The sequence below is a fragment of the Saccostrea echinata genome, unplaced genomic scaffold, assembly GCF_033153115.1.
Source record: "Saccostrea echinata isolate AGI-Se365-2 ecotype Australia unplaced genomic scaffold, CSIRO_AGI_Sech_v1 ptg000028l, whole genome shotgun sequence".
Classification (NCBI taxonomy): Eukaryota; Metazoa; Mollusca; class Bivalvia; order Ostreida; family Ostreidae; genus Saccostrea; species Saccostrea echinata.
Genome location: NW_026889777.1, coordinates 9570199 through 9583342, shown reverse-complemented (window position 1 = coordinate 9583342; position 13144 = coordinate 9570199). Strand labels below are relative to the sequence as shown.

General features: G+C 32.0%; 1 protein-coding gene across 1 annotated transcript; it reads left to right on the top strand.

Moving 5' to 3' along the window:
* The first annotated feature begins 2394 nt into the window (after positions 1-2394).
* On the top strand, positions 2395-10887 carry LOC133193988 (tripartite motif-containing protein 2-like). Its single transcript, XM_061329900.1, has 3 exons — positions 2395-2494; positions 2675-2802; positions 9208-10887. The coding sequence occupies exons 1-3, from the start codon at positions 2395-2397 to the stop codon at positions 10885-10887; spliced, it is 1908 nt and encodes a 635-aa protein (XP_061185884.1).
* Positions 10888-13144: the final 2257 nt, after the last annotated feature.

Genomic DNA, 13144 nt, shown 5'->3' with positions numbered 1-13144 from the left:
AGATATTTCTTTTTCTCATGATTTTGCTAACAACACTTCGCAATTGGTACCCATGGAAATTCCAACAGATTGTTGGAAGACCTAGTCTCCAAAAACCACACATTAAAATACGATGCACATTTAAGTCAGGGATCTATATACTAACGTTAGTACATAACAGGGGAAGGTCCCTGATTAATGGACTGCAAAAAATCAAATTTCAGAGAAATTGTTTTTATAAGGAAAAAATACAAAGATTAGAAACTAAGAAAGATGTTATGGGCGTTTGTATAATTTTTTGATACGTAATTGAGAAGAAAAATGTACATAATAAAAGGTGTCACATTCAGAATGTTTTGCAAAGAACACCAGCACTTTAAGGATAAGGAGAACGAGCAGTACCTCTTAGACATTTTAATGACCAACAATGTTTAAATTTTTACATTACATGTGAACACGTGTCATTTGTTTGTATTCACCGTTAGTACAACAAAGGACTAAAAACCTAGAATTTCACGTTTATTTAACAAATGATTTGCTTGTAAATGTGAGAAAACAAATAATAGATAATAAATGAATTATTGTTTTCCATCTATGAAATGCATGAAAAATGTTCATTGTGCTTTTTCCGATCGCGTTAGATTTGGTTTTTCCTGTTGTATTCGAAGTAACCCATAATGCAATTGAACTCATTCAGCTGATTTGTGGGTTTTAAGATAGGTTGGTACCTTGTTAAGCAAGTAATTTTAGTCTGGTCTGACACCGATAAAATATAGTTCCTATGCAAGCATGTTCGTCCAAAAGAAATTTAAATACATAAATGCAGTAAATAATGTCATGAAAAATACCTAAACAAGTTTAAATGAATTCTATAGAGATTGGATTACATTTCTACTGATATTATACAGTGGTGAAAACTGAAACGTAACATTACTTTTCTATTTACCATGCATGTTCCCACGTGCTAGTTACTTCCTGCTACATTTCCGTGAATAATTTATCTTACCTGTTAACAGTCTCGCGGTCTCTAACTAAATCTCACCATAGGTACTGCAAACTCCTCGGGTATTAAAATTTGCAGAAGACCGAAAAATGAAAATGTCCCGAACATATTAGTAGGGGTGCACAATATGCATCATTAGCAAATATTTAAAGCTTTAAAGGTATGTAAGCGTATCATTAGCATACTCTTTACACTGTATTTGTTCAATCAACATACATTCAATTACCCAAGGTGTGAGAAAATGATAAACTTGGTTATTCAGTACAAATACTGTTAAAGCATACAAGGACATGAAGCTTGATTAATGACCCACTCAAGACTGTAATAAAATCTGACCAATCAGCATAAAAACACAGGACAGTACCTGTTTAAGATACCCCATAAACCTTTGATCGATCGATCATATACACATACATGGTAAGCTCTTTGGGAAATTGTTCACAAAATTTTTGAGGCATATCTTGTGAAGATAAAAAACGCTTACGTTTCGAGATATTTCTTTAAAAAAACTATTATTCTTTGATTATAAATTGATATATAACTTTTTTCATATGAGGTAATGCAACATGGAATTCGGGCACTACAAACACACATCGGACCCGTTTACATTATAATGACATATGTATCTACAACTCTGTTAATGCTTACTATCAAGACCGCATAAATTTATGAATGTAAATTCTGAGCAGGGCAATTATGATCTACTAAATACGAAAATTTATTTCGATGCAAAACGTAATAGTCAGTACTAAGTCAATAAGTCAAGGCATAAAACTATCTACCATACCATAAACATACTAATTATTGCATATTTTAGAATTGATAAAGTGTTTGAGGAGAGATGCTATTATAGTGACCACCAGCCCAGACCCTGGCGACCGCCGCAGGCTTGCCAAACTTGGAATAGTAATAAATGGTGAATTAACACAGATTTACAGAGACATTTTGGAAATTAATGTCCCTTCTTCTGTTGTATTAAACATAGTGAAATCGTCTCCAATTTTCCGAAATCTCACTTCTGATCAAAAACATCTTTTATTGAATGCAAATACTTGTGGATACAAGGATTTTAACTTAACACTGTTGTACAAATTGATAAGAAACATTTGTTCAAAGATTCCTCAACCAACAGAAGGCTGGAGTGGAAGTGATATGCCTTTAAAGGAAGATATAAATATAGGAGATGATATAAAGAGGATCATGTTAATTCGGAACAATATATACGGCCAAATGAGTTCAACTTTCATCTTAGAAAATACATTGAATGACACGTGGTCAGTCATAACTGATGTGTGCCAAAGATTACAAATTTACACTGGAAAGAACTATATAGATGGTCTTAATAGCATTGAAAACCAGTCGTATTTGGATGAAGAAGATGATGAGGAGGATGCTGTTATAGAAAAAAAATTATGGCTGAATATGAAAAGGAAGGAACGATTGCACAAACACCATCCACGATAGAGTCTAGATTACAAGAAATGAATACAACGTTGGATTCGACACTGCAAGGTAAGTGTTTATAAAATTTTGAGCTTTAAAATCCGAATTATTTTTTTCATGGACGCCGCGATTGTCTTGAGTACGCAGTCCCGGTGTGACAGATAAATAACTAGAATTTTTCATTAATGTATATAATGGCAAAAGACTGTACTTATTTACATATATATTGAAAGAAAAATTTATTTTCAGCGGAATTGACTTCCGACGAAAAGTCACAGCCACAGATGAGAGTTTCTGATGCAAAAGAATCCTTGGAATTAACAAATGCACAGTTTGCATGTGAAACAAAGGTTAACACAAACATCCAAACTACCTCAGTAAGCTAATTTTCACTTTGGATTTCTGATATTTACTTTAAATGTGTCGAATTTATATCCAACCTACAAGTTAAGCTAGACAGAAACTTTAAACTGAGTTAAACCAAGTTCAAAAATATTGCTTTTCTTTCATTAAATCATTTCTTTATCTATTTTTTTTCCTTCTCTTTCTTTTTTATTTTAATTTTTAGAAGGTCCTATGCCTAGTCGCTAATTGAAAGAAATATTAAAGTTTTGAATATAGTCTAATGATATTTAATATATGTGGCAGAGAATTAAATTACATATTTCTTTAGTAACCGAATATAAACTTCAGCTAGAAGTGATTCCCGATTCATTTATGCACATAAATTATACTAATGGGAGTGCAATGTAAAGCCTAAATAGGAATGGTTTAATTCATAATTCTAATCTACAAAACACGTCATGTGAAATCAAGTTGTTGGTGAACATATTTAAAATCAATACAGGCTTCTTTCAAGAACTTCTATTTAAGAGACATAACATTGTGTTAACGTCGTTTTATTTCTGCATTGTTTTGTCTTCAACGCAGTTGTCAGTCGACAAGTTAACTTGAAGTAAAAATAATTTTTTTGCAATGCAGCTTTCTTGAGTACGAAAGCCCAGAAGGCTCATTCGAGATTCGAGTTTCGAAATACGAGATTCAAGATCCAAACTAACCAATCAAAAGGCGGATACAATATTTGATTACTTCCCTTTATTAAGTTTTGCCTATCAAGAAATAAATATATTTATAACAAATCATTTGCTTAAATAATGATGCAAGAAAAAATATTATATGTATCAAAACAAAATAAAAATGAATTTTGGGTAACGTTTTGAAATATATATATATATATATATATATATATATATATATATATATATATATATATATATATATATATATATATATATATATATATATATATATATATATATATATATATATATATATAATCTTATTTTCCTCATTAAACAAAACAATTGATACATCTATAGAATATTATATGGTCTTATAGTTGAATTGCGAAATTAGTAGATCGATAAATTATTTAATTAGCACATGGATGAGGGAGAAAATTATTATTGATATGAAATACTAAGTACCGTCTTTACAGTGCACAATAATTTAATTAAGGATACATTTCATTACTTTTAAAGGTGCATTTGTGCAGTTAGTTTATTAAAAATCATTTAAACATATTTTTATGATACAGAAATTAAAATCTTCATGACCACTCTTAATAAAATTGAGAAATTTTAATATCCTGACACAGTACTTGGAAATTATTTACTTAATAATCTAAATATAATTTTTAAAATGTTTATGTTTGACTTCCTACTAACACAAACATATTTCCTAATTTCTATTCCCTGTCCTAATCGTAGCCTTCTGTTGCTATCATTTTTTAATAGTCTGATATCGACTTCAAGGTAACATTTCAATTTTAGATTTAACCATCTGTTAAAATCAAAAGTTGTGTATAGTGTAAAAATTGGATAGGCATAAAAGTGTGGATTGCTGAAAATACTTTTATTGCATTTGATAAAAAATATTCTAATAACTGGTAAATAAATAAGATTTATGATCAACTTTACCCCATTTTTCAACCAAATACATGTATAAATATTTTTTTTACATCAAAAAAATGATGTATAGGCTACAGCCTTTTCGCCTATATGAAATATACACCATTGGGAAAGCGAACGCGATTTTTCTTTATCACTACTACGAAGTCTTCAAGATTCCCAGTGTACACTAAAAGGCATACATGAACTAAGTAATTTTAATATGTACTGATTTAGGCTACACGATTTTTTCAAAGTCCTAAAGGTGTATAGAGGGTCCATTGTTTTGTTAAAAAAAATTAATTTTTTTTATCATTATCAAATACTTTTATATCTTTTTTTCTCTATGGCCATTACATCATGTATTGAAACTTGTGTATTGATTGGTTATGTATCTTGCGAGACCCGAGCGGTTTCCTTATAAATAATTATCGAATATATAATTATTTTACCCATGCATTGCAAGATTGACACTGAATGTTGATAACGGAACATTTGTCCACCGTTGTATTAAATAAACAACATAGCCATAGGACCCTGGACACTTGTCTCTACCCCCCCCCCCCCCACACACACACACACACATTCCCCTTACATTTATTACCGATATAATATAATATAGAAAACATAGCAACTTTATGCTTATGTCCTTTCAAAAATAACGTCTAATAACCGTGATAACCCCCTGTTGCTAATTTTTTGGAGGGGGCTTTACAGTGATTTTTAAGATTATTTCTTACGGGTTTGAACAAAGAGAAGTCATTTCCTTTATTAAGCATGTATATTTCAGCCATCCGTACTTAAGGGGCCGTCTCTTGGTTTCACAAACTTGGTCACTGGTCACTTTCTAGTACCTTGTCACAAACTATATCCACTTTGAAACCCGTATTACAAATTATTATTGATCGATAGTCACTTGTTTTATTGCACACTTAACTTTGAAACCCGTATTAGTCACTGGTCACTTTCTAACACCTTGTCACAAAATATATCCACTTTGAAACCCGTATTACTATTTATTATTTAATAATTACTAGTCACTTCTTTTATTGCACACTAATAATTCTCATCGACTACAATATGCTCCCGCCCCCCTCCCCCCTTTGCTCTTTGATTTCGATTAACAATATTTATTATTTTGACATCAAACCTGTAAACAAAGTACATAATACGGTATAGATATTCTTGATATAAATCTATTATAATATTTAAGAAGTTATAATAAATTTAAGCATATTTTGCAGACCAAAAACAGAATATTTTTTTCTAATTTCGTTCTGATTTCGTATAACACTCTTTCTTGCATTGTAATATAATCAAATGACCTCTTCGGTTTGAATATATTCAACGATTTCTAGAAGGTCAAAACTTAGCAAAGGGGAGTAATGGAATTTTAAACCGCCTTTTGATTGGTTAGTTTGGATCTTGAATCTCGAAGCTCGAATTTCGAATCTCGTATTTCGAAACTCGAATCTCGAATGAGCTTTCTGGGTTTTCGTACTTAAAGCCTTAAATTACGTGCAAAACATACATGTACATTTCCAGCTCGGTGTCTATTTTAATATTTAGAGTATTGACATAAATAAAGAAAATTTGCATATAGTGATATCTCAACTACATATATAAACATTGGTTGCGATATCAAATGACATAGTTGATCAAGTGTTCCACACAACTGCTTCGGAGCAGGTGATTGCCGTTATTATTATTTACATTTTAATAGGTCACCTGAGTCACCTAGGTGACCAATTGCTATCTGGTTATGTCTGTCTTCTTTCGTCGTTTGTCATCCGTCTGTCGAAAACTATTGCACATGTTCAGCTTCTTTTAAGAAACAGCTGAATCAATTTCATCTAATCTGAGTGTAGAGCAGCTATGGACAAAAGGGGGAAAATTGTGAATTTCATGATCCCTGTCCTCTAGAACCTGAAAGGCTGGGCCAAAACCATCAAAATTCATGAAATTTTCAAAAATCTTCTTTACTCCTAGACAACAAGCAGTAAAACTGTTGGCCTGATTACAACAAGCAATGAGCCCTTTATATAAATTGTGAAATTCATGGCCTCTTGGTCAGGAGTTCCGGAGTAAGGGTGGTGCTGCATTGATCATATATGAAAATGCATTGATTCTTTGAAAATCTTTTTCACTACCCCTGTATAATAAGCTCACAAACTGAGTACATATGTTCATGATGAGTAAGAGTACCTCTTCCAAAAATGGTGACATTCACGGCCTCCTGGCCAAGGATTCTGGTGTTAGGATGGGGATCTATTGATTATAAAGAGAAAAAATGCGTCAATTATTTGAAAATCTTCTCTGCTCCTAGGTACTTAGAAAGCAAAGGAAGTGCATGATAATGATGAGCAAGGATGCCTCCTCCAAAATTGTCAAAATTTATGGCCCCTGTGTCAGGGGGTGATGTATTAATGCTTTGAAAATCTTTTTTTCTAATCCTCCAAGGTATTCAGAAGATAAAACACTTCCTTTAAGCTTGGTTTATAGGTGCTTATTGATATCTTTATCGTCGTCTTTAAGTCTAAAGGCCGAGGTTTTCAACCGATCAGTTTTTCTCAGGTAAATGTTGTGAAACGGCTGTGAAGCCACGAGGGAACCTCGCTAACTTGTATATATCTACCTATATACACAGAATGTTACCTTTTTTTATCTGTGTACGTTTTCCTACGACATAGTCGAATAATGCCATTGTTTTCCTTGTGTAGATCAATCAAAATGTTGATCGTCAAATTTAAGAAATAAAGCGTGATATATTTCTTTCGGGGATAGATTCCTAGTTCAGGTTTTTTTTTTTTTTTTTTTTTTTTTTTTTTTTTTTGAAATATGTTTGAATAAATTAAACAATTTCAATGTAATTGTGTGTTTGTGAATTAATTTCAATGAATATTGGACCATAATCTTCTGTCTTTGTAAGCTGGCGACACAAAGGGAAGTAATTCAAATGCAGGCCTTTGCATGAAAGTAGAATAGGGGTCTTGAAGAAAACTCTCAGTAAATAGTGACCGGGGGTCATCGAAAAATGACCCCAGCCGTAAAAAATGTAATTTTAGTAGAAAAAGAACCATAGGAATCAGTTTTTCTATAAAGAGAAGTCCATGCCCAGCTAACAAGTAAATAAACTATATGACAAACAGGGTGTCCTCCGATTAGGGTTTTTCATCGCCAACTTGTTAAAGTAGCTTGTTCTGTATTTATGCAGTAATATTCCATTATCGCCTGTATACATTCTTTTGTCTCCCAACGTATTCAAAACGCTTGGACACGCTTTCAGTATGATCAACTTTAGACCAGTTTTCAAATTTGAATATTAATTCTAATACGATAAGCATAGAATGTCAGGTAATTAAATTAAAAAAAATTTATAAAACGTTTCCAATCATAAGTAAATATAAATACGTCACTGATATTTTGTTTCGTAATTCGGATAAGAATTAATAAGCAACACTTTCTTACGCATGTTTAGACATGGTGACAAAGGTTAGGATAAACCTAATGAGTATTTAAAAAAAAACTAACACGGCTCTATTTCCATAAAATAGATGGGATCTCGAAAAGGAATGTTTGATTCGGTACCTATTTTGCCTGTACACATTACTGAGGTTTTTTTTTCTACACAACATTTCTTGCCAGTAGGATATGATACTGGAGTGCTTTTTTGAATTAACACATATACTTACATCTAAAACGCTCTCATTTTTAATACGTGAACTATATATTATTAAATTTTTGAAATGATTATGAATATTTTCAACTCTCTAGAAGCAAGCGTCTTTCTCAATTTTTTCTTGTTTGCTATTTATAGGGTCACGCGATTTTTCATACAAACGGGAAGTAACTCTAAATATGGCAGTAATTGGAGTTCAACAAATACTTTCGATCATAGTTTTTTTTAAAATAAATGGGAATGTTTTGAAACACATATAAACAAAAATCGATAAAAATTATTGAAATGAATTTTATTTACAGCATTTTACTTCTAATTCAAAATTGTCTCGAAATCCTTAACACGGGCAAGGGTCGATTTTTTTTTTTTTTTTTGTATTTTATTTTGTATTAAATCAGTTCCTGTGTAAAAGTAATAGGAGACAAATGACCACAGGTAGACTCCTAGCCCTCAAAGTTAATATTCAATCTCCAAGTATATGTAACGAGAAAAAGAATATTTATAAAGAAGATTTATCAGATATCTCAATATCAGATATCTCAGGAAATAAGATATCTTGATATACCATAGTGATGTACACCATTCCTGGACAAATTTTGACATAAAAAAACCTTTTTCTCCCTACAGTACTGCGAGTATCAACTCGACAACTTGTCTAGTTATTTATCTGCCATACACTTTATCTATCCTTCTGCCTGTCTCTACGTGTGTCAATCTCTCTCTCTCTCTCTCTCTCTCTCTCTCTCTCTCTCTCTCTCTCTCTCTCTCTCTCTCTCTGTGTAAATATTTTCAATAAAATGGTTCAGCGATAAAATGTTCAAATGTTCATAGTACTAATGTCGCCGACGACTGTAAATTTTGTCGTCCATTATGCAGGAGGGAAAAAGGGCTCGTATCGGTACATATTGTCGCCGTCGACAATATGCAAAAAAACAACAATATTTACCATCTCTAGATAATTAAATATGTAATATGTAAGTTAGCTCTTAATAGCAAGGCCAAATTCAAAATACTTATGTTAAATTTAGTTATATTGAATTAAGTTCATAGTATTCTTGAAAAGTAGGTCAAAGAGTACTTGGAATTTATTCCAAGATATTTACAAAACCAATCTTATCTTTCTTTTCTTTCATTTCATTATCTTATCTTCGTAGACTGACTCCAGAAGCTTCCAGAAGGCCAATGTTGTAAAAGCACAAAGTGAAGATAAAGGAATGATCGAGCACGAAGAAAGGGAAATAGACTATGCCAAGTGCAATGAGCACAAGGACAAGAAAAATGATCTTTTTTGTCAAACGTGTCAAAAAAGCGTCTGTGAAAGATGTGTATATTTAAACCATAAAACACACAAGCTTGTTGACCTTAAGGAGATAATCAATGAAAAAAAAAGACAATTTACATTAGAAACAGATGTCCTTAAGTTCCAAATTCAGTGGAAATATGAAGAGGAAATTTCAAGAATGGAGACAGAGTACAAAAATTTGAATGAAGTTTATTCCCAGATAAGAAAAGCAATCAAATCAACGGCCGAGGAATGGCATAAAGAGGTTGATAGAATTGCCAATACATTTCTCAGCAGTGTCGACAAGTTCGAGGGGATTCATAAAAATCGAATGTATGATGAGATAAAGAAACTTGAGAGCATTTTGAGTGAAATTAAAAAAATTGTTGAAGATAATGAGAAAACTTTAGCAACACCGTTGGAACTTGTTGAAAAGGAAATACCAAACGTAGAGACATTCAAAAAATTTCCACAGGTTTCTTATGTGAATCCACCGGTTTTCACCGTTGGAAGTCTTCAGGAAGTCATTGACTATCATATTCAACTTGACAAAATAAAGTTCAATTCTGAAAACTTACCGGTACCATATAACGCAGCAAACGGCAAGTCTTGTGTTTGTCTGGCTGAACTTAAAGTTCTGAACGAAAGGAGATACCCTGGATACGAAATACAAACAGGGATAACAAAGCGACCGAAATTTTCTAATCCCGCGATCAAAATTCCAAATCACAAATCTCTAAACGATATTCAAGCTTTATCAAAAGCAGAAGCTTTCGTTTCAGATTTAGGAGGACGCGTGTCTTTAATCGATAGGAAAGGAAATGTTCAGATGTCTCAAAAATTGGAGAGAATACATTTCTTATCGATAGGAAAAAATAATGATCTTTACTATACAGATTCAGATGAAAAAAGAATAGTAAAAATGAAGTTTGAGGGAACGGAGTCACATGGTTCAGACGAGACCGAAAGGAAAAAGGAAATGCTAACTACCTTTGAAGTGTCTACCGAAGATTGGGAACCAAAGGGATTAACAATAACAAGTTCAGGACATCTTTTGGTATGTCTTCAGAACGAAGAAAGTGGGAAAATCGTCAGATACAGCAAGAACTTAGAAGAATACGTTCCTAAGGATGAAAATCTAGAGTTTCAAATTGAAAAGCCTGAAAGAATTGTTGAGAACAAAAATGAAGATATCTGCTTGACAGATATGGGTAGTGAGAAGTCTGTGTATATTTTCCGTAAAAATGGAAAATTTCGCAACAAATATCAACCAAAAACGGCTGCTAATATTGTGGAAGGAATCTTCAAATGGCGAGATACTTCCTTTTCTCCGGAAGGAATTTGTACCGACCGAATGGGACACATTCTGATTTCTGACACACCTAACAAAGTTATTCATATTCTTAATCAGTGGGGAGAATTTCTTCAATATCTTCTCAGAGGCTATCTCTATCATCCAAGAGCTATGGTTGTGGATGAAAGTGGGGACTTATGGCTCCTCGAAGGAAAAGAGAAATTGAAAATTGTAAAGTATTTGAATGGATTTCTCTAATTCTATATCAAACAATGTGATTACATCGTACAAATAATATTGGCTGATTTCTGATTGTTATCTTAATATTTTATTCGAATATATTGTTTTAATTAGCTTACTTAGAGTGCAAAGGTAAAATTCAAATGAAAGTTTTAATAATTATTTCATTTTTCCCTTCTAAAATGTATGTCTATAGAAAGAACATGGAGTATTTATGCTTAATAACCATACATAAAACATGTTTTTCGAACGCTTCAACTCATAAACCTGCCTTTAGTAAGAAAGAATTTTCAAGAAAAAATGCTCTACAGCTTTTACATATAACAGAGAGACTCTAAGAAGCTTAATTCAATGTTCAGGTGGTGTAATGCAAAACAAGTGATTTCATTTTTTTTTTCACATAACATGTATACTGTACAGCAGGTTAAAATTGCGGTCGGAAAAGATCACGATTTGTTCAACTTGCAGCAAATCGCGGTCTTTTGAATTCGCGGAAAGGAAAAATTATACAAAAAACTTTTTCAACACTGCAAATATTTTCCTTGCGTATTGTGTTGATTCTGAACCCGATTAAATCGAACAGAACACTGTACTGATCCCGATTAGAAGATAAACTGTTGTACGATTTACAATGTTACGCATTCAGATAAATTTTCTTTCTTTCTCGTTTTCATGCTTTCTTTCTTTTTATTAAATATTTTTGAAATACATGTACATATGAGTCTATACTCGAGTGATTTATTCAAGTGATTTCAAGTAGTATCCCAAACATTCATGTAAAAAAAAAAGAAGCCCTTTGGCAGGTGTTCGTTCATATGTATGTTTTGAGTAGAGTACAGAGTAGTATTTACTGCAGTATATTGAAATCTCCCTGAATCTAAATAAGTTGTCAGTACCGGTAGTCAAAATGTTGAACTGTTAATAAAATTGAATTAATGTGTTGTGTTGTCTTTACTACGTAAGTGCCTTGATTAAATATAATAGGACTGAGTGATACGCATGGGTGAAATCTAATAATACATGTTTTATAATTACATCGCATCTCTACTGGGTAGCAGAATTAAATGTTAGTTATAGATGTTTATTTATCAATTAAGTTAAAAAAAACAACTACGTCTTAGTAATTGATCAGTACACCCGCATTATTAGGAAGACAGTCTACATCTCCGCTATATTAATTTCTGCTTTTATGTTTGCAAGGAAAAACAAATAGAGTTAACGAATCTAATCACAGTTATCGGTAATATTTCAATTTATCCTTATCAATTTTTGAGGAATTATTCACTGTATGTTGAATTCGCAGAATTTTTATTTCCGCGAATATAGCGAATATTAACTCCGCGAGTTAATTTCCTGCTGTACAGTAATCTGGTAATAATTTGCTCTTATTTGAGATAATTTTCCTTTGTACAAGTATTAGTCGGTAAAATTCTATATCCAAAGAAATTCACAAGGGTCATGTGGAATATTTTAGAGGAAAGTATCAATACTCATTATATAAATTAGATTTATTTATAACACCCGCATATGCATGTCTATGCATACTTATTTCTGAGATCATAAGTAGGGTCTAGTATCTTATGAAGTCAAGGGTAATCAGGATGATGAATTTTAATTAAAAGAACTGTCAGTAATAAATCACAATGACCTTGAGAGTTAACACACTTTGATATCAACTGAAAATACAATCATTATACTAGTACATGTATATATGCAAGTACATGCACAATCAAATTTAATGAAGACTGGTGAATATGGTGGGTCTAATAAGGTATTAATAAAGTTTTTCAGTTTTACTCGTTTAGAAAATTACTCAAAAAAATTAAAGTATCTCATAAAACTATTTAATCTTAAATGAAAAGTCTTTTTGGTATTGAGGTAACAACAAAACGCTGAAGCAGTCATAAGCTATAACACTATTTCTGGAATTAAAAAAAAATAAGAAGAGCCAGAGATTTATCTTAAAGGGCTTTCTGTTCATCTGATGTACTACATGTAATAATTCTGACCTCTACATAAAAATAACAGGTTAGAATACATGTTAATAGATGTACATTTTTACAAAAAGAAAAATCAACGTAGCATAAGACGGGAAAAATTGGATGTAGTTGACCTGAATTCAGTATAAAACATTAAAACACTGGGGTTACATGAGCTGTCTGTTATCAGTGTTCTTCTGATTGTATATTGATTAACAAAATGTGATATATTGAACGTTTTATCATCACTAACGATAAGATAATGATGTTAATTTGAACCCTGTACACATACAGTA

What these genes read in the sequence shown, in the direction of transcription:
- LOC133193988 (XM_061329900.1), top strand. Translation starts at nt 2,395, where the DNA reads ATGGCTGAATATGAAAAGGAAGGAACGATTGCACAAACACCATCCACG. An exon ending in GTTGGATTCGACACTGCAAG is followed by an intron (nt 2,495 to 2,674) that starts GTAAGTGTTTAT and finishes ATTTATTTTCAG; the next exon opens with CGGAATTGACTTCCGACGAA. An exon ending in CAAACATCCAAACTACCTCA is followed by an intron (nt 2,803 to 9,207) that starts GTAAGCTAATTT and finishes TTATCTTCGTAG; the next exon opens with ACTGACTCCAGAAGCTTCCA.